This window comes from Erigeron canadensis, chromosome 5 (genome assembly GCF_010389155.1).
Source record: "Erigeron canadensis isolate Cc75 chromosome 5, C_canadensis_v1, whole genome shotgun sequence".
NCBI lineage: Eukaryota > Viridiplantae > Streptophyta > Magnoliopsida > Asterales > Asteraceae > Erigeron > Erigeron canadensis.
Genome location: NC_057765.1, coordinates 40,289,334 through 40,314,958, shown reverse-complemented (window position 1 = coordinate 40,314,958; position 25,625 = coordinate 40,289,334). Strand labels below are relative to the sequence as shown.

The 25,625-nt window shown below is 34.0% G+C and overlaps 4 protein-coding genes across 4 annotated transcripts; 3 read left to right on the top strand and 1 right to left on the bottom strand.

Annotated features, from left to right (window-relative positions):
* Window positions 1-1,935: 1,935 nt before the first annotated feature.
* Window positions 1,936-4,055, top strand: LOC122599144 (NAC domain-containing protein 71-like). Its single transcript, XM_043771601.1, has 4 exons — window positions 1,936-2,430; window positions 2,681-2,958; window positions 3,067-3,351; window positions 3,563-4,055. The coding sequence occupies exons 1-4, from the start codon at window positions 2,274-2,276 to the stop codon at window positions 3,815-3,817; spliced, it is 975 nt and encodes a 324-aa protein (XP_043627536.1). The 5' UTR covers window positions 1,936-2,273; the 3' UTR covers window positions 3,818-4,055.
* A 200-nt stretch (window positions 4,056-4,255) lies between these two features.
* On the bottom strand, window positions 4,256-10,334 carry LOC122599143 (MND1-interacting protein 1-like). Its single transcript, XM_043771600.1, has 3 exons — window positions 10,180-10,334; window positions 8,530-10,062; window positions 4,256-4,878 (listed from the first exon to the last, which is right to left on the bottom strand). The coding sequence occupies exons 2-3, from the start codon at window positions 10,054-10,056 to the stop codon at window positions 4,405-4,407; spliced, it is 2,001 nt and encodes a 666-aa protein (XP_043627535.1). The 5' UTR covers window positions 10,057-10,062; window positions 10,180-10,334; the 3' UTR covers window positions 4,256-4,404.
* A 3,208-nt stretch (window positions 10,335-13,542) lies between these two features.
* Window positions 13,543-20,213, top strand: LOC122601804 (phospholipase D beta 1-like). Its single transcript, XM_043774539.1, has 10 exons — window positions 13,543-14,433; window positions 14,520-14,621; window positions 16,394-16,585; window positions 16,746-16,994; window positions 17,133-17,201; window positions 17,858-18,005; window positions 18,258-18,406; window positions 18,489-18,668; window positions 19,160-19,357; window positions 19,799-20,213. Exons 1-10 carry the CDS (start codon window positions 13,543-13,545, stop codon window positions 20,090-20,092), a joined length of 2,472 nt encoding a protein of 823 aa, XP_043630474.1. The 3' UTR covers window positions 20,093-20,213.
* A 1,276-nt stretch (window positions 20,214-21,489) lies between these two features.
* Window positions 21,490-24,843, top strand: LOC122600769 (bifunctional dTDP-4-dehydrorhamnose 3,5-epimerase/dTDP-4-dehydrorhamnose reductase). The gene is made up of 2 exons (XM_043773527.1): window positions 21,490-22,018; window positions 24,154-24,843. Exons 1-2 carry the CDS (start codon window positions 21,560-21,562, stop codon window positions 24,607-24,609), a joined length of 915 nt encoding a protein of 304 aa, XP_043629462.1. The 5' UTR covers window positions 21,490-21,559; the 3' UTR covers window positions 24,610-24,843.
* Window positions 24,844-25,625: the final 782 nt, after the last annotated feature.

The window sequence follows — 25,625 nt, the reverse complement described above, 5'->3', positions numbered from 1 at the left end:
TATAATTTTGTTTTACTTGAATTTTTTCTTAGTTCAAACAAAAAAATGAATTATGATAAGTTTCTATCGGTTCTACCTAATTGTTTTGAATTGGACATTCATTTTACCCTTCGATTTTTTCATAGTTTAAACAGGGGTTAAGTATCGTGGGATGTAACTAACTACAACTAGATGTCTATAGTAAGAACGAACTAAGGTTTTGGACATTGTATGTTCACAACTTGATAAATTGTCCAAATCATGTAATATGACACACGTGGCAACCCATATGACCCGTCACGTGTAAGTTTTTATTAGTCGGTTTATGATTTGAATATTTTTACTAAGTTCTTAACACACAATATCCAATCTGATAGTTCGTTCCCACTATACACATTTTTAGACAATTATCATAAAAATTGTTAAAATGAATAGAAGAAATAAGAGAAGAATATGCTCTTCGTGGTGTTTAAAGAAGAAGAAAAGAAATTTCCTAGAAAAACATGACAAGTCCTTAATTTTAAGTTCATAAAAGACATTTTGGCCGGTCCCACTTTAAATTTTTAAACACATTGATGACATAAAAGCATGTGTGAAATGAGAAAAAAAGAGTGAACTACCAAAAGCTAGAAGCTCTCATCAAGTCATTATCAAGCTAAATGTTATTCCCAATATTATATAGTCTTCATCCAGAGACATTTTTATCAAATACAGATTTATGTACAGCTTATAATGAAAGGAACTACAAGATATTGTGATAAACTGATAATGGTGTGTGTATTAAAAGCTAATGGGTCTGGGAATAAAGATTCAACAATAAAAAAAAGTGGCAAATAAACTGAAGCAGCACTTTTTGGTTTGATGATGAGTAGATGCTGATGACAACATCACCTTTAAGTTACTATAAATAACAGGGTAAAGGGCAAAATAGTGATTTTGTCTGACTCAAGCTGATGTGTATTTTGTTCACACACTTTTATACAGTAGTTTTTAGACAACATTACCTTGAGTTATTGACTTGACCGTGAATTCGAGTTGGAGTCGATTGTTAGAACTGGAAGTTAATTGGAACTTTTGTTTAGAGTTTATAATTTGTTTCACAACATTTAAACTTTTATATCTGTGGAAGTTTAAAAATCAAAACTTACGAATTTTTATAATAAATGTGTAGAACACTAGTATATAACTCTTTGTAGATTTTATTAATTCGACCACTTTAGAGTTTTTCGTTTCTATATTTGGTTCTATTATAATCGCAATTAGTATTGAGGGAATATCAACGTCTAATATAACGAGTTAAGTGCTCCAAATTGAGGCAATTAGGATGTTTGTGAGATTTTTCCATGAGTTTAATCCTTAGAAATGACATAATGACATGTCTGTGAGATTTTTTCTCGGGATCCCATTCTATGACAACGCCAGTCTTGGTTAAGATAATGTAGCATATCTTAAGTGCCATTTAGATGCATCTATTTTAGTTCAACTTGTTTTTGTTGGAAGATAATTTTCAAGACATGAAGGGAGCTATACATTTACACAACAATTCTAAGATGACAAAACGAGATATCTGCTAAGATAACTAGTATGATACGCATTAAAAGTTGTAATGCAAATTCAACGGTCACAATGTATAGCTTTTTTGGCGCGAATAGCCGTTTAGGTGTGAACTTATGGCCTTTTTTGTGGAATTTCATTTTAGCTTCAAACATACCTATCCCACTTTCGGTGTTTTTGTTCCTTTCATTTTTAATATATTTTATATTTCTATATAACATACTATTACTATTATTGTAGAGTATATATATTATAAAATATTATAAGATAGATATATACTTTTAAAGACTTTTTGCCCCCAAAATCTTGTATAAAACCCATCTCCACTCCAACTCTTACACCTCCCCTCTTCCCCCCTATCAATTATAATTCTCACATATTTTCTTGATCATTTTACTTGTGGGTATTTCAAAGATTCGATATTTTTTTCCATAACTTGTAACAAATATATATATACTTTTAACAATTTGGGAAGGTTTTGATTGTTAAGAATCCATTGAAGTTTCTAAAAGAAAATGATCTTGTTGAACAATGGAAGCATTCTATGGAACTTAGTTGCAACTCTTGAAAGTAAATTATGTATTGAGAAAAGCTTCTATTTCTGGATTTTTCAAATTTTCAATAGTTATAATACGAGTACTTAACCGAAAACTCTGACATTGTATTGTTCTAAGTTACTTTTGGCCTTTTTTTTGGTTCTATATTTTCTTTGTAAATTCTCTAAATTCTAGTAGGAGATTATGGGAGGATCTTCACTGCCACCAGGGTTTCGCTTTCATCCAACGGATGAAGAATTGATTGGATATTACCTTAAAAGGAAAGTTGAAGGACTTCAATTCGAACTTGAAGTGATTCCGGTTATTGAATTGTACAAATTTGATCCATGGGAATTGCCTGGTGAGCTTCATTTTTTGATATAAATTTGAAAGCTTTGATGGTTTAATGAAAAACTAGTTCATGCTAATTAGTAGAATTGTTTGATTGTGAAGCTTTAGTGGCACTTTATTCTTTTTCTGTAAAGATAGATAATTGAGATCATGAAACTTTTCAGAAAATGATCTTGTTATAGAATCTTTCTTTTTATCTCTAAAGCAATAATGAAGTGCTTTTATGATGGTATGCTTTCTAATTGGTGTGTTAATTACAGATAAATCTTTCCTTCCAAAGCGCGATATGGAGTGGTTCTTTTTTGTTCCACGTGATCGCAAATACCCAAATGGGTCGCGAACAAATAGAGCAACAAAAGCCGGTTACTGGAAAGCCACAGGAAAAGACCGAAAAGTGACATGCCAATCTTCTCTGGCAGGGTATCGTAAGACTCTTGTCTTTTATCGTGGCAGAGCACCATTAGGTGATCGCACTGATTGGGTGATGCATGAGTACCGCCTATGTGACGATGTTTCAAGAGGGACACCAAGTTTTCAGGTATATATTTTAGGAAACATGCATCTAAATTCCTTCCGTTAACAATTTTCTTTAACGATATAGTAGTGTAGCAGAGTTTAATAATGAGTTGCATCCATGCTTTCACAGGGACAGTTTGCTTTGTGTCGTGTGATGAAAAGGAACGAGTCAAAAACCAGCTATGTGACTAGTGGCCCAAAAACTAAGGAGCCCGGAAGTAGTAGTAATGGAGTTGTCAATGACTCGTTGGTTCTTCAAACAAGCACCCGAATGGGTAATGAGAGTAATTTATCCAGTCCTCTTGCCTCTTATGAGAAAACGTCTACTTCAGAAAATGAACCAACTTCCTCTGTTGGCCGTACCAATTCTTCGAGCTTTTGGGTCTCACCTGATTTAATTCTTGATTCTTCAAAGGTATGTTTTTTTTACAATCCATATCCTAGGGATTAACCAAATTATACGGGTTGGGTAACGGGTCGAAGTTGTAAGGGTTGAGAAATGCCACCTTTAAAATTGCCCTGTCCGTAAATGGATGGGTCAAGATTGCCACTTCTAGCTCAATAACAAACCTACATTTAAGCTATGCACAAGGGCAGGTTTCAACATGATTTTAATGACAATGCAGGAACAATCGAGAGGATTAGAAGGGCCGTTTGGGTATATCACAGAGGACATTTCAAATCCAATGAGTCCATGGCAACCATATCACCAGGTTGAAATCTCACCAAGTTCATCATACTCGAATTTTACAGAGGAAGTTGAACTAGTTGATGACCCAAATCGATTTGGCTACATGTCGCCATATTCAGTAAATGAAAACTTAACAGGATTTTTTGGAAACGAAGATCAATTTCCATATGAGTTTTACGGAGGTAGTTGAGCCTTTAGTTCTCGAAAGGCACACAAAGATTGGGGTTACTGTGTTCCTAATACGTTTAAGGGGGTTGTGTTTTCTGTCTTCATTTTTTTCTTATTATTGTGTAATGCTTTATAGTAGAATACAAAAAGAGTCCCTGAGTAACGATCACTATTATCGATTGTTACCAGGAGTGGATATGATGTCTGCTTTTATAAGCTTTCATGGAAGCAATCTACTGTGAAATACTATATTTTTTTTCAAAGGCATCACTATGATCTCTCTTTAAGTACAAAATTAGTAAACATACTTGTGCCAATATATCTAAAACACTACTAATAGAAACTGGGTTACAGTTTAAAACCTAGTACGGAGACAGAAGGGTATTAACATATCAAAACCCTTTTTTTTCTTTAGTCATGAAAATGCCAGCCTATTGTGCTAAGTTGACATTGACACAGCTCGATCAAAATGGTTCATTGCAACACAAAAGGATACCTACTTTAGTTCACAACACTACAACAAAGTACCTACTGTGGTTCATAACATCATAAAGAAACATCTATTTTAGAAAACAACTTTAGCAGATACCTGTAAACTACAACCCAAGACTAGGAGCTCGCCCCAAAAACACGAATCCTCTGTTCTATTGAGGTGCTGCAAATTGGACAGATTGCCCTTCTATACTCAACATTGCAGCTAATGCAAAGAACTTGATGTGCACATGGTAAGAGAACTACAGAAACTTCATGTCTTTGACAAATTATGCATGCACGATCAATAGCTTCTGTTTCATCAACATCATCCAATTCAGAAAGCATGTTAGCTATAGTTCCGTCTTGAAGGTGGAACCCATATGAATTGGTTAACTGCTGATCCGGGTTGGTAGATGTCCTGATGCATGACAGTTCTTGTTCGAGTCGTTGGAGGTCGTCTTTGTAACGTTGGAAGTCTAATTTGATTTTTGAGCATAAACTCTCATTCTTTCTTTTATTAGTTGCATCAGTTTCTTCTTTCCGGCGTCTTTCTACTTCTACTTGTGCTAAAGCACTCTCTTTAGCTCTCCGTTCTTCCCTCCATTGGGCCTGTTTTGCAAAATACATTATGACATACAAACATCGTCAAAGTAATAGTGGACTAATTTATAATCCAAGTAATTAATAATTGAACCACAATCAATATAGATAAGAACTCAATATAGAACTCAAAGTAAATACTCGGTATTCACAAAATCTACTCGAGAGACTATTATTTTCTTGTTCCAGAAAAAAACTACCTCTCAGAAACAGAACATAACAAAACAGAAAACACTAGCAAATAGATGCTTTCTGCAAATGGTGCATTGATTAGACGCAATTTGACCAAATGGACAATTTTTCAAAGCTTATTATTAATCAGTTAGCCTCAGACCGTCTTTATAATTAATAGAAAGTAACAGTAAACGACCGAGTCCAAGTTTGTCATTGGGGGCATATGGAAATTTTAACAAGTTCTTATTGCAGATTCATACCAGAGATACCAACATCATTTCTTTCTTGATCAACCACATTGACAAAAACAAAACCAAACAAGGTTTTACAAAAGAATTTCTGTGTGAGAACGAAACAAACAGTATTAATGAGTTGAATATAAAATCATAAGGCGTAAACCAGAATGAATCAAGAAATTAATCAAAGTTTAGAGCTTTGCACTTCACGGCTGAGGCTAGGATGTCCTTGTTGTCTTATTGAAGGCTAGGGTTTTAGAGCGAATAAGAGGGTTATATTAAAATATGTACAACTAATATCCATGGAAAAGTCTATGCCATTATTAATTATTATGCAGAAAAAACTCCTTATATGTACATCAGGAACCTCCAAACTTGGTGATATAAACAGGTATGTATTAAACACTAACTAGGATAAGTATCTTAAACAAAGTAGGATAAAGACTCCCAGCTCTTTTAACACTACAAAACTATTTTCTGAGTTGTGATTGTTGGAAGTTGCCATATTAATACAAAAACTTTTGTTAGCCATCAATGCTTTGCATACAAGTTACATGTTAATCAAGCAAATTGTTGTTAAAAACAAGTATATGGGCTTGTTTAGGAGTGAGGTGACTTGAGGCGCACTAGAAGCATTTATCTGCTAACACTAGGAGACTTTCTTATCAAGCGTGTAACTTTACAGCTTTAAGCAGAAGCTGCAAGCAACATGGATTCATACTAATGATCAAAACTACAACTTTGGACGTGTGGGTATGTGCCCGAGTAGGGGCTAACACACCACATAAGATTTTTTTATAAAAAGAACAAGGGAAAATAAGAGGCGGGTGTAAGTAATTAAGAAAATGTATCTACAGGTCTTGTTGGTCAATATATTGATAAACCAAGTAACTTACCATAGAACCCCCAAGCATTAAAATCTTTGTACAACAAGTCTTCTCAGTTTAACCATATTTGGAAGAAAAGATGAACTATATCATATTAAATAATTAATATTAGAGTATATATTAATACTTGCATATGTATAAAAACAAAATCTAAGTTCAGTTATAACATTAACTACATCATTTTATGTCTCTTAGTCACAGAGGCGCCTTCCATAGTTGACTTTACGATAATTTTGTGGATAAGTAAGACCACCAAACAGGGATAGCTTGGTTGAACGAGTGACAGACTCCAGTTCTTTAGGTCACGTGTTAGAAACACATCCACTTCATCTTACTTATGGAAGCTTTTCCAATGATTCCTTTTTCTCCAATGACCTTTTATGAAGCAATAACCAAACTATTTTTACATAAGTTTGTTGACTGTTATTCAAAAAGCTAATGTTGTTTTTAGTTGTCCTTGTAATATTTAAAACATCAAACCCATCACTAGATGCGGTTAATCAAAAAAAAAGAAGTTTATAAATAAACCAAAAGGAATATATTGCATTTTACTATGGGTAAAAGGAACAATGGTGGGTTTGGTGTTAATGTTGGTAATTTCTAGAGGTATCAAATTTCACTCATGTATATTTCAATGCTAACGGGTCAAAACGGTAAAAATTAGAATATCAGCGCTTAAAAATTGATCAGAATTTGCGGCCATATTTAAGTTCTTTTAATTAAACCAGCTATTCATGTGTTACACCCAAGTATAGGTATTCTTGACTTACCAGTGTACTCTCCCCATCCCAAAATAGTAGGCCACTTTCAAAATAGGATAGTAACAGTTAACTAACTTTCCCACTTCATTCTTCGTTATCATTATCACTAAATCTTTCAAGTTCACCAAATCAACTATTTATACAATTATACTATTTTATAAAGCATTTACACCTCCTCCATTGTAGAGTTATAAAGCTCTAAAAGGAATGTGCCTCGTCGCCTTCTTCCCTCCCCCGAAGTATATGAATGTCCCCTCCTCTTACACACCTAACATGGACAATTGCCATAAACAGCCAGATATTGCCAAAAACTGCTGAATAGCCAAAATTGCTTTAATTATCCTAAAAACAATCATTCTGATTGTTTTAATTTTTGATCTAGTAATGTTTTCTATACTTGAAAACCTCAAAAACACTAGATGCGTTTAGTTGGTTGGAATTGGCACAAATGCCCAGCATGCCTTCTCACATCATTTGTGTGTTTGGATAATGTGACTCGCTCTCGTGTGACTTCAAACAAGCATCCGACAGTAGAATGTATCAATCCTTGCAGCATGTTTGGATCTTGGTGATGATATAACCATAGCCATCACAAATTATGCACAACAAAATAAGTCATCCAGAAGTTCCGTATAAACCTTCTCTAATACCGGCTTAACGAGCTGTATGTGACTCTAAAAGCATATAATCTAATATCTATAAAGTTCTTATTACAAAAACTGAAGGAATCCAAAGAGCGGTTCAGGACAAAGAAACAATAGAACAATTTGGTTGCATTAGTCCATTGCTCAAACTTTTATTGTGGATACTACTATTATCATTACTATGACTGCCTATTTACTCGGTGCCCTTTTTGGCCTCCATTAGTCCATTGTAACCGCCCTCATCAGTTATCACCATGTGATTTGTGATAATCTAATTATCAGACTGGAGTAATGATTAACAAAAAGGAGGGAAAAGTTATCTCATTTACCATGCTTCTGTTTGGGCAAGCATTAACTATTTTTACGTATAAAAAAGGAAATGGGTAAAGAGAAGATTGAATTCACGTGTAATGCAACTTGAAAAGAGAGACTCAAGATTCTTCTGTAGGCTGTTGAAGCTAAGAAACTCTAAGAGGAAAAAAAAGAAGAGTAGGAAGACAGTCGAACAAGGGAAATGATATATCATCCTAAAGATTAGTCTAAAAATCCTCCAAAAACCACAACATGATATCATGATGACACGTGGATTCACTAAATCTCTTTCCTAATCTTATCCCTTGATTATTCCACAAGTCATCATCTTGTGATTCGGAAGACTTTTAGGCTATTCTTTTAGGAGGACTTATCAGTTTCTGTCGATCAAAGAGAACGTCTGGACGTGATACCAATATTAGGTGATCACAACTCCTTTAAGATGATATATTAGGTACTAATGATAACATATCTCAATAATAAAGAGACAATCATAATAAGGAAGTGAAGTTCACAAAAGAATAATTTGTTAGCATGTTGCATTCAATTATAGTAACCAAATAAATGGAATATATTCTGGAAAAGGATAATAAGCATTTATTAGCATTCTACATCTAATGACATTAAACAAATAAAGAGATCATACCTCGGCGGTCTTGGTAGCAGCTTCAACTTGGATCCTTTCTTCCTGCAACTCTATGAGTTTCTGTTTCTCAGCTGTAATATCCTCCTGCAGCTTGGCCCTCTGTTTCTCCCAAGCCAAAACCTTTTTGAGATACTTCTTCTCTCTCTTAGCAACAGACAAGCACAAAGTCATGGACTCGGAGGCACTTAACTTTGAAGCCTCCGTTTCTGCTCTGATCTCCGCGTTCTCTACTTCAAGACGTCTAACTATTAAATTTCCACGCCCCATTTGACCACTCACTTTCCTCAACGAGTTCTCCATCTCTGAAAGCCTCTTCATAGTGGAATCATCGACAGTTGGCTTCTCCTGATTAACTTTCTGATTTTCCTCCCTTTCCATCCTTAACATCTTTAACTCGGCGAGATCATGAGCTAGCTTTCTAGCTGCTTGCATAGCCTTCTGATGGGCCCACTCCCTCCTTTCCTTTACTTGACCCTCAAGAGCCACAATTTCATTAACTAAACTTAAAAGCATCTCATCTTTTTGGTCCATATCAGCAGATTCTTTATCTCCTTCAATCGTCAGATCATAAAACTGCTTCAAAATCGTGTCAATTCCTTCGTTATTTTTCACACTCATTTTTTCCATAATTTCATTGAATAAATCAGAAGCACAAGAATCCACACCCTCTGTTTCAACTACACTCAACTGACCTCCATTACACACAGCTCCCGAACCACCATCCGAATCGGCCTGCCTCTTTTTTATTTTCGCTCTATCCTCTTCAGCAAACGTTCCATTAATTCTACTTATCAACTTCTCATTGGAATAAATCACCAAATCATTTGAACCCTTACGATCTACTCCCAAAATCTTTTCAAACTCAGCACGCGATACAGGACGCTTTACATGAAACTCATCCACCATAATTTTCCCAAACCCCCAACCACTACTAAACCTACACGAATCAGGACTCACCCCACTCATACCATCCTCACTAACCTCCGCATCCGTAACCCTAACCTCATCACCGACATTCATATCCCTAGCACTATCAACATGAAGATCACACATAACCAAACGCCACATAGCCTCCTCTTTACTCATCTCCTCTTTCTCTCGTCTAACCATACACACTAAAAACGCAACCGAAAAACTCAACAACATCGACAAATTATCAAAAACTTGCTTCGTATCCTTCCCGCCTTTCACCGACTTATCAAAATAACCGACAACATTACTAACTATATTACTTACAGCATCCATTTTACCATTACAAAATCCACACCTTAATATACCTTTCATAACAGCATCTTTATCGTAACCTAAACCGATAAGCTTATCGAATGCTAAATTATATACTATATCTAATTTTATTAATAACATTTTTTCTAAATGTTTTTCCCTACAATAAAGGCAGTCATCATCACCACAATAAGTGTTTGATTTATGTTCATTATTAAACCCTAATTTACTATTTTTATCGGAATTATTTTTTTTATTAGGTTTAGGTTTTTGCACAGACGATTTTTTAACGCTGCTACTCATTGCTATCTGCAATAAAAGATAATAATATTCAAAAATTGATGAGAAAAAGAAGCCAATTTTGGATACATATAGATATGAATACAGATATATATAGAGAAATATATAATATATGAGTATATTTACCGCCGGAAATTGGTGTCTGGAACGCCGATGAACTGGTAAATGGTTCGTACGGACACAATTGAGAAGTAGTATAATGGTATATAAATCTGTATATATTATTTCAACTGGGTTGTTAAATTTAAAATGTCTTTCTTTTTGATTTAATACGGAGTATTTAAAATCTATGTTTAAAATATGGGATGTCATTGGAGGAACAGAACGTACTTTTTCACAATTTACATGTTTGCCCATTGAACTGGATTATTGATATGTATTACTCATATATTTTTTAATTTTTTACATGGTTGACGAGTGACCTGCTATAATAGGTTAATCTCTATTTACATGGTTGTCCATTGAACTAAATTAATAATATACATCACCCACGTACTTTTCTAATTTTTACATGGTTGATCAAATGTTGACCTGATTACCTACAATAACAAATTAACAAATTAATTTTATTTTTATTTTTTCAAAAATTTATTAATTTCTGCTTCATCATTTTCATTAATTTTCAATAAAAATTTATTATATAACGATATTATAATATTATATAATAACTGTAGAACCATATAGTAGATATGTTTATATTTTTAATAATATCATAATGGGTAAAGTTATTTTGAGAACTTTTTTTTTGCGAGAACCTTTGAAAACTTTTCAAATCAAGCCTAATCGATGATTATTTTTTACATGAAAATTGTTTTTTGATTGTTTTCCGAACAACTTATGTGTAATTTTGAAATTTATAATTGTGTGGAGGCATGGATTATCATCCGTTATACAATTATGTGGAGATTTGGATTTTTAGTCACATGTGCACGAATATTGCTATGATCACATGTATGCAAGTCGATCACATGTTATCACGACATCACATATTGAAATATTCTTTTGACATGAGGTGAGATATCTATGATACAATTTGATGTGTGAAAATCTAGTTAAATTAAATTCCTTAAAAATACTCCGAATCAAATACCACACACAATCGGGCAATGGACCCGTTCGTATGCAATATAGATTAAAGCAAGTAAAGGTTCGTTCCACGGAGACTACAAAGAGCTAGCGAGTTTTAAGTAGTTAAAAAGAGTTTGGTTTTTTAAAGACACTACGTCATCTTGGTTTTTATATTAAAACGTTAGTTGATTAAAAGAGTTAGAAATTTTAAAGAATTTATCGAAAAGAGAATTGTTGTATATCAAATAGAATTAAAAGATCATTCACTTCGACTCCATGACACACATTATTTAGGTTGCACTTAAATGAAGAACTAATTCGAATATGTTGATTAATAACCGAGAACTAAACAAAGACTCACCCTGTACCCGTCAAGTTCGTTACTTTATTCAATTCCCTTAATTAACTAGTTTCATTACTAAGAACGGTACCCCAAGAAGCATTTCATAACTTTCCTAGTCAACTAATTGTTTTGGTTATTTAGATAACAATTGTGTCTATTGATTGTACCCAACCATTAACCCGTTAACTCTTATTAACTATTAATTACTTTTTACCGTACCCGTCATAGAAACAATCGCTTCTAACCAAGCAATCAAAATAACTTTTACACAGCCTAGTTACCACTAAGATCATGCAAAAACTATCCGCAATTAAGAGTTAAATAACAAAGAATTAATAAGTTAAGATTACGACATAACGTTAAATCAAATCAACTTGAATTCAAAAGATTATGCAACCATAGTCAATGTATCACTTCATCTCAGTGGATGACGAATTATTTAGCTACTCATAATCATAAACAAAACACAAAGAGTAAAAGTATAAGAGAACATATTGTACCAATGTGTAGAAAACAAGTAAACGCTAAGAAGATCGATAACCGAATGCCTTGAAGCTCATGAACAACCCTTGGACCTTGATGGACGAAAAAGCTGCTGAGTATTGCCCCAAAGAACCCTAAAATCGACTAGAGGTGATTGTATATCGAATGGTAGGGTTTTGGTCTTGTATTTATAGTGTAAAAACAAAAAAAAATCTGCCAACCTAGTTTATGCACCACATAAACTAGAGTTTCCATAATTTGGGCACCCGATATGCACCGCACAAAAGAGTTGTGCACCGCATAAACTTCACTTATGAACAGTAATTGCCCGTTATGCACCGCATGCCATTTTTATGCCCCGCACAGGAACTTTTGCCAAATTTTCTGATCAAAATTACATATTTCCATGCGCCGCATACCACTTCTATGCGCCGCATAAAGCTTCGAAACTCACAAAACTTGTATTTTTCATTCAATCTTCACTCCAACTCGTCCAAGAACCATCTTAATGCATCTTTTGACCTTCCAAATGCCATTTCTAACCATTGTACCTGTTCTAAGCCTGAATTCACTAACAATACCATCAAAGCATCGAATATATATGTAATTTGCACATAATTAAGCTTAAAACGACTTAGAATCAATATGGGAATGTATATATAAATAGACATATCACAATTCTACGAATACTGGTTATATAAAATCTACTTAATTAGTGAACCACTTTTAAATAACTCATAACAAATCATTATAGAGATTATTATCTATGGAAGTAACTAGCTATACTAAAATGTCTATGTTATGTAAAGATCTTGTAAAATGTCAATGTTATGTCATGAACTTTCAAATCTTGATTATTGATGTACCTGACTTATTAAAAAACTTACACGTGTCAGCTTATATGGTTGCCACATATACTCGGGTACATCCAATAACCAGAATTCGAAAGTTCATTACATTACAAAGACATTTTACGAGATCTTTACAAAACATTTTAGCATAGTTGTTTACATCCGTAGTTAATAATCCCATCATTATAAAAGAAATTTTAATAAACTTTTTAAAAAGTTTATTTGTTTATAAACTTTTTTTAGTAGTAGAAAATATTAAATTTTGGATTAGCAACATTTAAAAATCTAATTACTTCTGTTTGCAGTGTTTTTTTTTTTTTTTCCATTAAGAACAAGCTTTACAATGTAGTTAAATAGAATAAATAAATAAATAACAGGAGTAATTTTTTTTTCTTCTATTGGCGCCAAATGTCAAACTAGATATAAAAAAACTTTCCTTGCCGTCATCATGTCCATAGTGATCTCCAATTTGCAATGCTGTTCCTCAGACGAAGGAATCAAGAAACACCACTTCAAGTCAACCAAAGATTCCAATCATTGGCACCTTCCCCCCACCCTTACATATATATGATCTATATGTATACACTTAAATATTCCATAAAAATTTTCATACCCACAAATTGTTTGATAAAATGCCTGAATGAACTCTATAAAGTTTTGAGCTTTATCATGTAAACTTGCTATACAACCGATAAAAAATAAAAAAAGTTTATATATACAAGAAAAGGTAATATTTGGTTTGATATGGTTGATCCAACTGATGAAGGATCACAACATTCTCAAGGTGTACTAGTTGTTCCATTCAGAAAACCAAATGCATCTCTTAAGGCGATATTGCTACACGGAAATCTTGATGTGTGTGTTAAAGAAGCCAAGAATTTACCAAACATGGGGTCTTTTAATGAGAAATTTAAGCCGCTTTTGGGGACGAGTGATCCTTATGTGACGATTTCTTTATCTGATGCGGTGATTGGAAGAACATTTGTTGTGAATAATAATGAGAACCCTGTTTGGAATCAGCGTATATATGTTAACGTGGCTCATTATGCTTCTGAAGTTATTTTTGTAGTTAAAGATAATAATGTCGTTGGTTCTAAACTTATAGGAGCTGTTGGGGTTCCTGCTGATTTATTGGTTTGTGATTCGGTTGTTGAAGGTACTTTTCCGATTTTAAATGCAAGTGGTCAAGTGTGTAAACTTGGAGCTGTGTTATCTTTATCGATTCAGTACACACCTGTGGAGAAAATGGCTATTTATCGTGAAGGTGTGGGATGTGATCCAGAAGTTAAAGGTGTTCCAGGGACTTATTTTCCTCTTAGAAGAGGTGGGAAAGTTACCCTTTATCAAGATGCTCATGTTGATGGTAGTATTCCAAGTTTGAAGCTTGACCGAGGAATGAAGTATATACAAAAAGATTGTTGGCGTGATATCTGTGATGCCATAAGACAGGCTCGTCGTTTGATTTACATTACAGGGTGGTCAATTTACCATAAAGTCCAGCTTGTTCGTTATGGTATGAACGCAAGAGATAGTATTTTGGGAGACCTTCTCAAAAGTAAGTCAGAAGAAGGTGTAAGAGTTTTGCTTCTTTTGTGGGATGATCCTACTTCTAAGAGCATTTTTGGGTATAAGACGGTAAGTATATATAATAATAATGGGAACAATATTTCAAGTAGTATCTTCGTATATTTGATTCTAATAGATTTTCCTGCAATATGTAGGAAGGGGTAATGCATACTCATGATGAAGAAACCCGAGCTTTTTTCAAGAATTCTTCAGTTCAAGTATTACTTTGTCCTCGTTCAGTAGGGAAGGGCAAGAAGGTTGGATTACAATTCTATTTACTTTAATGGTTTTTTTACTCTCATTATGCAGATAACACTAATGTATAGGTAGAGGAGACGAATTCGACCCATTTAACAAAAGAATGTGTCAATTTAGGTTATATTTTAGGGCTAAGTGCGCCGGAATGCAGTTAACTAATCCCAAAAAGTTATTGTGTGCACGAACTTTAGGTTTGTTTTATTGTATTCAGGAAACTTGTTCAAGAGTCCCATAGTAAACAAAAGTTAACGGGTAAGAAGTTAACCGGTCACCACTTTCACGTTGACTGCTTACGTGGCATGCACACAATAACCTTTTGGGATTAGTTTATGCACACAATAAAAATAATGATTTACATACAATGTTTGTGTATATGAAAAAACTGTACCCACAAGCAGATTCAACCACAAACTACAAGCAGATTCAACCTTCCCATCGGAAAATCCGTCGGGTTTTTTTTTGGAAAAAAGGCAGATTCACTACATACAATGGTATACATATACATTTATCCCGTATAGAGCTGATTCAACCTTCCCGTATCGATTATGTGAGTTTTGGTTGTGTTTCATTTTTTCTAGCCAAGATTTCCGACGAGATTTGTTCCGACACCTGCAAATCCAATCATCTTCAGCGCTGGTGCTTATCATCTTCAACAACAACCAACAACAACAACCAAATACTGTACGGGATCATAAATCATACCGGTTTATCTAACAACATCTCGAAATTAGTTGTTTGGATTTGATGATCGAGAAATAGCAATAGCAGCAGATGGCGGTGGTAGTTGGATATTGATTTATGATGATCAAGAGTAGTTGGTTCCTAGTTTATCGCAATAGCAGCAGATGGCGGTGCTAATTGATTGTCCCTGTTATCGCTCCTCTGCCGCCGTCACTTCTCATCACCACCATCACCACCACTTCCAGCCACCCCATCCCTAGACAAACAACATCATTGATTCATCATCATCGTTCAGGTCTAGACCCACCATCGTCTCAATCATTTTTCTTTGGTAAATATACATCAAAACACATACCCACTAATCAATTAGCAATAAAAAGAAAAAGAAAAAGAAAGAAAAGGGGGTTGGTTTGTTAGACAAAGAAAAAAAGAGATAGATGGGTTGAGATGCTTATGGTGGAGAGGTAACCGGTGCTCATAAGTAGGAAACCGGTTCTATGTTTACTATAACCATCTTTTTAAGTTTCCTGAATACAATAAAATAAACCTAAAGTTCGTGCACACGATAACTTTTTGGGATTAGTTAACTGTATACCGGCGCACTTGGCCCTATATTTTATATCCAACCGGTTAAAAGGTAAAATGAAAAAAATCTGCTAAAATGAACTATCATTTTTGTCGAACGTGTCAAATGTCACCCACATATCTTCAGTTGCTATTAAAGATTAGCATATTCTACTAGTAGGAAAGTTCTTCTAATCGTATTTAGTACATTAGTTAAACAGTATCATAAAGAGGAAACAAAATATATTTTGAGAGTCAACCTGACCAGTAATAGAATTTGCTTGTTGATCCACCCGTACCTTGTACCGGCATACTCTACTTGATTAACCAGCTCGCCTCTATATGATCTGTATTTCAAGTAGCTACTTATACTAACTGTCAATGGTGTCAGGGAAGACAATGGTTGCCTTTATGTACAATTTGAGTGAAATTTGTTAAATGTTAAAGGACTATATGAAATATGCACGATATGTTTTGAGTAGGAAAATCTTTGTGGGTGACCGAATTTGGTATTGTCGATTTGCAGGATGCTGAAGCAATCTTTACCCATAATCAGAAAAGCATTATAGTGGATGCTAGTGCTGGTATCAAAAGAAGGATAATGGCATTCATTGGTGGTCTTGATTTATGCACGGGAAGATATGATACTCCAGAACATTCTCTTTTCAACACATTACGGACGCTACACAAAGATGATTATCACAATCCTAACTATACAGTAAACAACTTGTACTTTAATAATACATACTCTACATTTTTCGTGTCAAAGTATGCTTTACGTTAAGTTAAGTGCTTTATAAGGAAGTTATTTCTTTCACTCTTTAACTTCTGATCACAATTTTTTTCTTTTGTTGCATATTGACTTCTCACTTAACCAGGGGTCAACTGTTGGTTGTCCAAGAGAACCATGGCATGATCTGCACTGTCGAATTGAAGGTCCGGCGGCTTATGATGTACTCAAGAACTTTGAGGAGCGGTGGTTGAGAGCTTCTAAGCCTCGTGGTCTTTCAAAAATTAAGAAATTTTCTGATGATGTATTACTTAAGCTAGACAAAATTCCTGACATTTTAGGAATCACTGATGCTCGTTACACTAGTGAAAAGGATCCTGAAGGTTGGCATATTCAGGTTTGTTAGTTAAAAGGCAGGAAAATGAGCGGGCCAGGGCAGGTTGGGTAGATGGTAAAAACAGATCGGGCAGGTTCCCAGTACAACTTCTTTCTGAATTTAGTTATATTTCCTAAACTTACACCATATCGCCTGTAGGTGTTCCGTTCCATTGATTCTAACTCCGTGAAAGGCTTCCCAAAAGACTTAAAAGATGCTTCAAGCAAGGTAAGGTGATTTTTTGGCTTTAATATCTACTATTTCATAGTCATATTTTCGATTAAAATTCACCACTTACCAAGATGCTAAAGGTGGAATAGGATCAATTATTGTTTTGGTACAAGTAGATTATGGATAACAAAACCAGTATTGTTTTCTGGCTTTAAGTATCTGCATTTGTGAACAATAGCTATACTCTGGTTGTTAGATATTGCCATATTGGGCCGGATCTAGACTGCATTAAAATATGGTTGCGAGCAATAATTGGGATACTTAGGTTCACAATTTTCATGTTTTGTCCCTTTTTTTTTTATCTGAACTATACTTTCTAATTGGGATACTTAGGTTCACAATTTTCATGTTTTGTCCCTTTTTTATCTGAACTATACTTTCTAACAATGTTAGGCTGCTTCTGTATATGTATCACGTTTGAATTCACAATCATATAATAAGAATCCTAACAAAACCACAAAAATATTTTTTATGTCGGCGATGGATCCCTATACCTGAGTTGCATAACCTCTAGAAAACTTTGTAGCGTAAAAATATAAATATATAAAAACGTCCTTTGGTAGTGCATCACCAGGTTAGAAAACTTGATCCCCCACTGTTATAGTGATTGCGATAATATCTTCTAAGTTCTAACTTAGGCTACCTTGTAACAGAACCTCGTATGTGGGAAGAATGTGCTGATTGACATGAGTATACATTCCGCTTATGTGAAGGCAATTCGTTCGGCTCAACATTTCATTTATATTGAAAATGAATATTTTCTTGGTTCTTCATATAACTGGACTGATCACAGAGGATTAGGTAAGATACATTAACATTTTAACTATTAGGTTTTACCTTTTTCCTTGTAATTTGACCAAAATATAACCTCCAAGGTGGAGAGTACAAGTCACTTCACATGCTCATTGGTAAACAACAGGATGCGTAAATGATGACATTCAAACAAATATTTTTAGGATGCACCTAAAAATATAAATAAGTAATTTGTAGCATGCATCTAGCAAAATTTTGATTGTCCGGTAATTTTTATGAAGAACTTTGCTTGTTTTGCAGGTGCTAATAACTTAATACCAATGGAACTTGCTCTAAAAATTGCAAATAAAATCAGAAACAACGAGAGGTTTGCTGTATATATTGTCATTCCAATGTGGCCGGAGGGCTGTCCTACAAATTCTGCAACTCAACGTATTCTCTATTGGCAGGTTAAATCCTTGAGAAAGAAGCATCAGTTATTATTATTTCATTTATATAATCACTTCTATCTCAATTAATTTATTTTGGCAGCATCAAACTATGCAAATGATGTATGGAGTCATTTACAAGGCATTAGAAGAGGCAGGACTTGAAAATAAATTTGAGCCTCAAGACTACTTGAACTTTTTCTGTCTTGGTGTTCGTGAGTCGCTTGGAGGCATAGCACCGATTCTAAATGGGAAAGACTCATCTGGCTCTAATAAGCCTCAAGTACATCCCTACCTTTCTTTTTACACTGAAGAGCTGAAAGGTTCTATTTGTTTTAATCATTTGACATTTTTATCGTAGGAGACAAAATGAGGAGGCCGGGCAGGCTAAGAAACAAGTCAAACATGTTAACTTTTTGCATGGGCCGTGGCTGGCCTGAAACACTTTTTGTGTAAAATATTCTTTTTACAAATAAAATTTCAAGTACGATTTTGAAAATTATATTATTTCAATGATATTCTAACTTTAGGAGATTTTATACATTAAAACCAACCATTCTATGTGCTACACTGCTACTTTTAATCCATTTGAGGCGTGTTTTTAGCTAATTTAGTTTTATGTGACCTGCTAAGAGATAAAGTGTAAGCTGAAGACCAATTCATGCAATATTGCCTCTTCTAATTTTGATACAGTGGATGCAGAAAATTTAAACAAGACCTTGTACGAAGATTCACCATGTCATCATCTAACATACAATCTTTCGAATTGCATAGGCACTAAGCAGAAAAAGTGGGCGTTTTATGATATATGTGAATTCAAAAGGAATGATAGTGGATGATGAGTTTGTGCTTTTGGGTTCAGCAAACATTAATCAACGTTCACTGGAAGGCACTAGAGACACTGAAATTGCTATGGGTGCATATCAGCCTCATCACACTTGGGCTCGCAAGGGTTTTAATCCAACTGGACAGGTGACTAGTTAATTCAGAGGTCATAGAATTGCACACAGATGTTTATATCAGTAAACTTATCATGCGTTTATATGTATATGTGTGAACTTAAGTAAGCCCTGTATGTTACTCATAAAACAACTGAGATCCCTTACATATTCTACAAATCTAGAAGTGAGGCGGGTTGGGAGGATTGGGTTTGAAACAAATATCGGCGAGTCATGTCGGGTTGGGTTGGCTGACAAACACTTAATCTATCCACTCTTATTGATTTTTATACCAGATAAATATTATTTCCTATTCTTGTATAATAACAGTCCAAGGTTCTAAAAAGCAATTCTGGAGTTTTGATTCATTTTATATACACTTCAGATAACTTTTGGCCTGCTCAACTATGTTTTCGCCAACTCTTCCAACTTTACCATTTTGATGTATTAGCGAAAATGAAATGGTTTTGTGCAGGTATTTGGATACAGGATGTCACTTTGGGCAGAGCACATTGGAAATCTAGAGAGCTGTTTTGAGCAACCCAATAGCCTCAAGTGTGTAAGAAAGGTGAGGTTGTTGGCAGAACAAAACTGGGACCGGTATGCGGCGGATGAAGCAAGTGACGTGACGGCTCATCTTCTTAAGTATCCGGTGGAAGTCGATGGCAAGGGTCAGGTGAACTCTCTCCCTGGCTGCCCAAATTTTCCAGATATGGGCGGCAGCATTGTGGGCAGTTTTATGCCTGTTCAAGAAAATCTCACGATTTGAAGCTACCAATTCAATGTATTTTTGAATAATTAGTGCATGAGATCTTTTCCCTTGTTTTTAATATAAATATTTTAACACAATGTATTGGACATGAAGACGTTGGCGTATATATTTTTTAATAATGGGGCAGATTCATGATCTAGATCTCGTTGGATTCTATTATAATATACGAGTCGACATAAATAAAAAAACTGTATTTACATATTTAATATATACTCTTAAAACTACATTACTTATAAAGTTATCATCTCAACATGTTAGTCATGTTTTCACGTACGCGTACACGGTACATCAAAGATTTATTATATATGGAAAATAACTGTTTTAGCAAATATTGTAAAGAAATCATTTTTCTTCTAGGGGGAATAGGGCCTAGAAGTACAACGAATGAATAGATGGTCTCTTGATGACGAAACTAAACATATTTAATTATATTAATTTTGTTGAACGTCACGAATTCTATCTAAACATATAATAAGTTTTCAAACGTGACAGAATATGGCTTGTTCCCACCCGGCAACCACATTTCAATTACTCCACAATTAAAACTCGAATCATTTCATGATGGATAAGTCGTTTACTTTCGCTTGGCAACCGGAATACTATTTCTTTACTTCGACACAATAATTCTTCAGTCTTATTATAAGCAATACGTGATTCACATTGATCTTATATATTTTATTATATAAGAGTATTATATTTTTATTTTATGCCGTGATCCAAATTGACGATGGACTTATCTTTGTGCATATTATACTACTATCATCAAAAAATCGTGTGTACATCGTGGTATCACATTCCCACTGCATTCTTAAACAATAAAAACATACGGATTACTTTTTAATAACATCACGGAATGCTTTTTAATTATCACACATGTTCTCTATTTATTTTTATCGTTGTCTGGAAGATGAGAATGCCATGAACGTCCTCTGAGACGTGAGACATGATGTCTTATTGGAAAATGTCTTAGAAATAGAAAATCTAGCCATAATTGAGAAAACACTTTAAAATAACCATACAAAAAAAATCATTAATTAGACTGTAATCATAATAAAAGAATATGTCAATTTAAACTATAATATAAAAGAAAATGAAATATGTAGCTGTTAGACACTCATTTGAGTGTAAAACCCATTCCATACTAATTTTTTAATATATTTATAAATATTTGGTCTTTGAATTAAAAAAATTAAGATGTGAGGGGTTCTAGTCAAATAAACCCTAACCAAATGGTATAATTCGCATTCCACATTTTATTACAAACCGACAATGGACATGGTTACTGTTACATTTTAACACAACTCGAACAATAAGAATAAAATTACAGCTGGCGAATCTCCGTCAAACTCCCCACCGTCACACACACACAAAACACTTCTATAAACTCTCACAAACATAGACATATAACACACACACCATATCACTATATCAATATTTTCATATCTATCTCTCTTTCAAACAATAATGGTTTCCCAATCCAACGGTTCACAAACAACAACCACAGCCCCTTTAAACTTCTTGATCTACGGTCGAACCGGTTGGATTGGGGGTCTACTTGGCAAAATCTGTGAATCTCAAAACATCAAATACACATATGGGTCAGGCAGGCTAGAGTCACGTGACACCCTGGTCGCTGACCTTGCTGCCGTGAACCCAACTCACGTGTTCAACGCTGCTGGTGTGACTGGCAGACCAAACGTTGACTGGTGTGAGTCACATAAAGTTGAAACCATTAGGACTAATGTTGTTGGGACATTGACTCTTGCTGATGTTTGTCGTGAAAAAGGTTTGATTTTGATTAATTATGCTACTGGGTGTATTTTTGAGTATGATGATGCTCATCCTCTCGGGTCGGGTCTTGGGTTTAAGGAAGAGGATATTCCCAACTTTATTGGATCTTTTTACTCCAAGACTAAAGCTATGGTAAGTTTTTCTTTTCCATATTTCATTATTACTTATCTTTATTTTAATCTCAGCTGCTTTTCAAGATTGTAGATTTGGTTGATTTTTAGTATATATTAATGATTTTGTGATGACCCTTTTGATGATTTTGTGTGATTCAAGATTTTTAGAATGTATATGATCATTTTAGTATAGTTTTGATGATCCATTTGATGATTTTGTGTAATTTGAAAATATTTTTAAAAAATGAATTGGATCCTAAAGATCTTGATATGATCTTATGGATATGTGTGCCTAATTTTGTCAGTTTTTACTATTGTCATTTGCTGATTTGTTTGTTTCTATGATGTATTTGTGTGAAATTGTTGATTATAGTTTGGTGGATCTAAGGTTTGATGTGCATTCTAATGAAAAAAATTTAAGCTTTTCATAATACTTTATGATAAATTGTTAATATCATGGGCCCATGTTAATGTATGAAAGGTTGATAGTTACCTCAAGTTATTAATCTTAAGAACAACTTTGAAGTTTTTTGCAATGAAGTGATGAACCTTGTGTTGATTTGTGTTCTTATGATATTTGTGTCATTTTTTTGATGAGCTTTGGAGGATCTAAGATCTTATGTCCATATTAAACAAAGCATAAGTTTTAATGGCCTTATATTTCACACTGAAACCAATCAAAGTACAATAAGTTTGTAAGAGGACTTACAATAAGTTCAAGATCTCATTTTTGTTAAACTTTTGTCCAATGTTGTATAGTCGTGCAACTAACCTTGCGATAAGTTTTTTTTTTTTAATATATGTGTGTGGAGTTGTTGATAAAATTATGGTGGATTCAAGGTATTGGATAAACCACATTTTTGTATAACAAGTTTACATTAATATGGAGAAATATGAAGTTATCATGTGAACTCATTACATATATGTTCAAAATCATACTGAAGTTTAATGACAATGGATGTTGAGGTAGATGCCTAGCATTTCTACTGTGTATAGTAGCTCTGTTGAATCAGTTAAAACTTACATGTCGTGGGTCACAATTCACAAATTATTATTCTCATTTAAGTAGAAGAGGACAGTTTCATGGACCTTTTGGGACCCATAAATTGATAGCCTCAACCTCAAAATCATTCTCTTGGAGGATTTAGTATTTACTGCATGATTCCATCGATCCATCTTATATTAGACTTAAATCAGACTTTAAGATTTATACGGTGACTTAAGTTTCTACTTTTGATAAGCCTGTGCTTTTGTAAATAATTATGAGGTAAATAGGCAATTTTATTACTCACGTTGAAGAATCCAAGCTTCATTGGTTTTAATCTGGTTCTTCTCCCCTATACATTCTTATTAAAACGTGATCTGGATCTTTACGCATTTGGTACACCTAAGATGAAAAAGTTCAACAAAGAAAAGAATTGCTGTAAGATTCTAATAAGAAATTTTGTTAAGTTAATGTTTCAATTTCATATTTTCTTAGTTTGAATACAACAGTCAAGGTTTCCTAACTTATGTTGTCTTCACCTTGCATTTCCTTAGTTCATGTTCATTTGTTAGCTAGACTAGACAATAGCCAGCCTTTTATTTCGACAAATGCTCTATGAATCAAACTTGTTAAATATTGATGAAAGCTATAATAGAGGTAAAACTTGATACCGTTATTTCAATATTTTGTCTTTCTGAAGTTAAGGCAATCATGAAGTTTTGGGGAAATACCATTTCTATGGCCGGATGCGGAATTTTTATGATGCATTTGTCGTGGATTTGAGATCGTAATGTTGAATTAATACAAAAACAAACTGACATATACGTGTATGTTGTCATCTTTCAATTTTTGGGTCTTACTTTGAAGTCAATTTGGATCTACAATAAAAGATCTATAGATATTTATAATTTATCTTGCTCAATAAAGACTAACTCTAAGGAACCTACTAATTCAAACTTTCAAAGTTTTTGTATTTCCTGAATATTTAGCATTATGTAAACATTTTTGTGATGATCATTGTAAAGATTTTGTGTCGCTTAGGCATTTTCTGATATTTGCTGATAAAAATGTGGTAGAATAGTAGATTTTTACAATTTTGATGTACATTTCGAAGCAATATCAAGCCACTTTGACACTCAGACCTTACGATGCCATTGTTTGACTTGCAGGTAGAGGAACTGCTCAAAAACTACGATAATGTCTGCACATTACGTGTAAGGATGCCTATCTCTTCGGATCTTACAAACCCCCGAAACTTCATCACAAAAATCAGCCGCTACGAGAAAGTGGTCAACATCCCAAACTCCATGACCATTCTTGACGAGCTTCTCCCAATCTCTGTAGAAATGGCTAAGAGAAACCTAACCGGGATCTACAATTTCACTAACCCTGGTTGTGTTAGCCACAATGAAGTCTTGGAGCTGTACCGTGAGTACATTGACTCAAGCTTTACATGGAAGAACTTCAGTCTTGAAGAACAAGCAAAAGTGATAATTGCACCAAGAAGCAACAATGAACTAGATACCACCAAGTTAAAAGCTGAGTTTCCTGAGCTCTTATCGATCAAAGAATCACTTGTGAAGTACGTGTTTGCACCAAACCGAAAGACGCCAATTGCAGCCTAACCATAAGTTTTGAAGTTGCATTGATGCATCATGTTTTCTTGAAGATGTTATTGTTGTACGTTCAAATTGTGTGGGACCGATGAGGATTTATCAACGATATAGTTATTTTTCAGTGTTTAATTTTCTGGATTGTTTTGATTAGCGCTCGGGGATTGTTTTTGTTATGAATAAACGTTGTTATAAAAGGATATAGTGTTACATTCATTTTTATTGTAAAAACGAATTCTGTATTCATTTGGTCATGTGAAATTGCGCACGATTTGAAAATCATAATTCAATATTATCCCTACTATATCATAAAACATTTGTTATAATTAAGTAATTGAAAATTTCAAAATACTCTAATTTTTTTTTAATTTATTAATTTAATGTTTTAAACATTTTCCCTAAGATATATATATATATATATATATATATATATAATGAGAAAAGTGAGTATGAGGTTGTTTCTCATCTAAGCTTAGATGAGGAGCTTAGACGGGGAACCCCTCACATACAAATATTTTATTATTTGTTTGAATTTAAAACAAATACATGTCCCCATGATTTTCATGATTATAAAAACCAGATATGAGGGGTTCCCCATCTAAGCTTAAATGGGGGACAACCTCATACTCACTTCCCCCATATATAATATCTTTAATAAATTGTAAACATACATTTCCCAACTTTTAAAATAACTATATCACTATCTTTTACATAAATCGTTTTTATATTAATACCCACATCGTTACTACCACTGTTTTTGTGGCTGCCGTTGCCCGTTGTCGTTATCGCCATACCTCCCGCATCGCACGGGTATTTTTCTAGTAAGAAGTTATAACATCGAGATATAGAAAGGTAATATGTAGAGGAGTGATGTCGATGGTTATCGATATAGTTATATGAGATATGGTAAAGACCCTTAAAAGATATGGTAAGAATACATATACCTACTTATATATAAATCTTCATGAATAAATTAAAATATGTTATGTTTTTATTACTAGTAGTCCCTGAGACTATGAAATGGACTA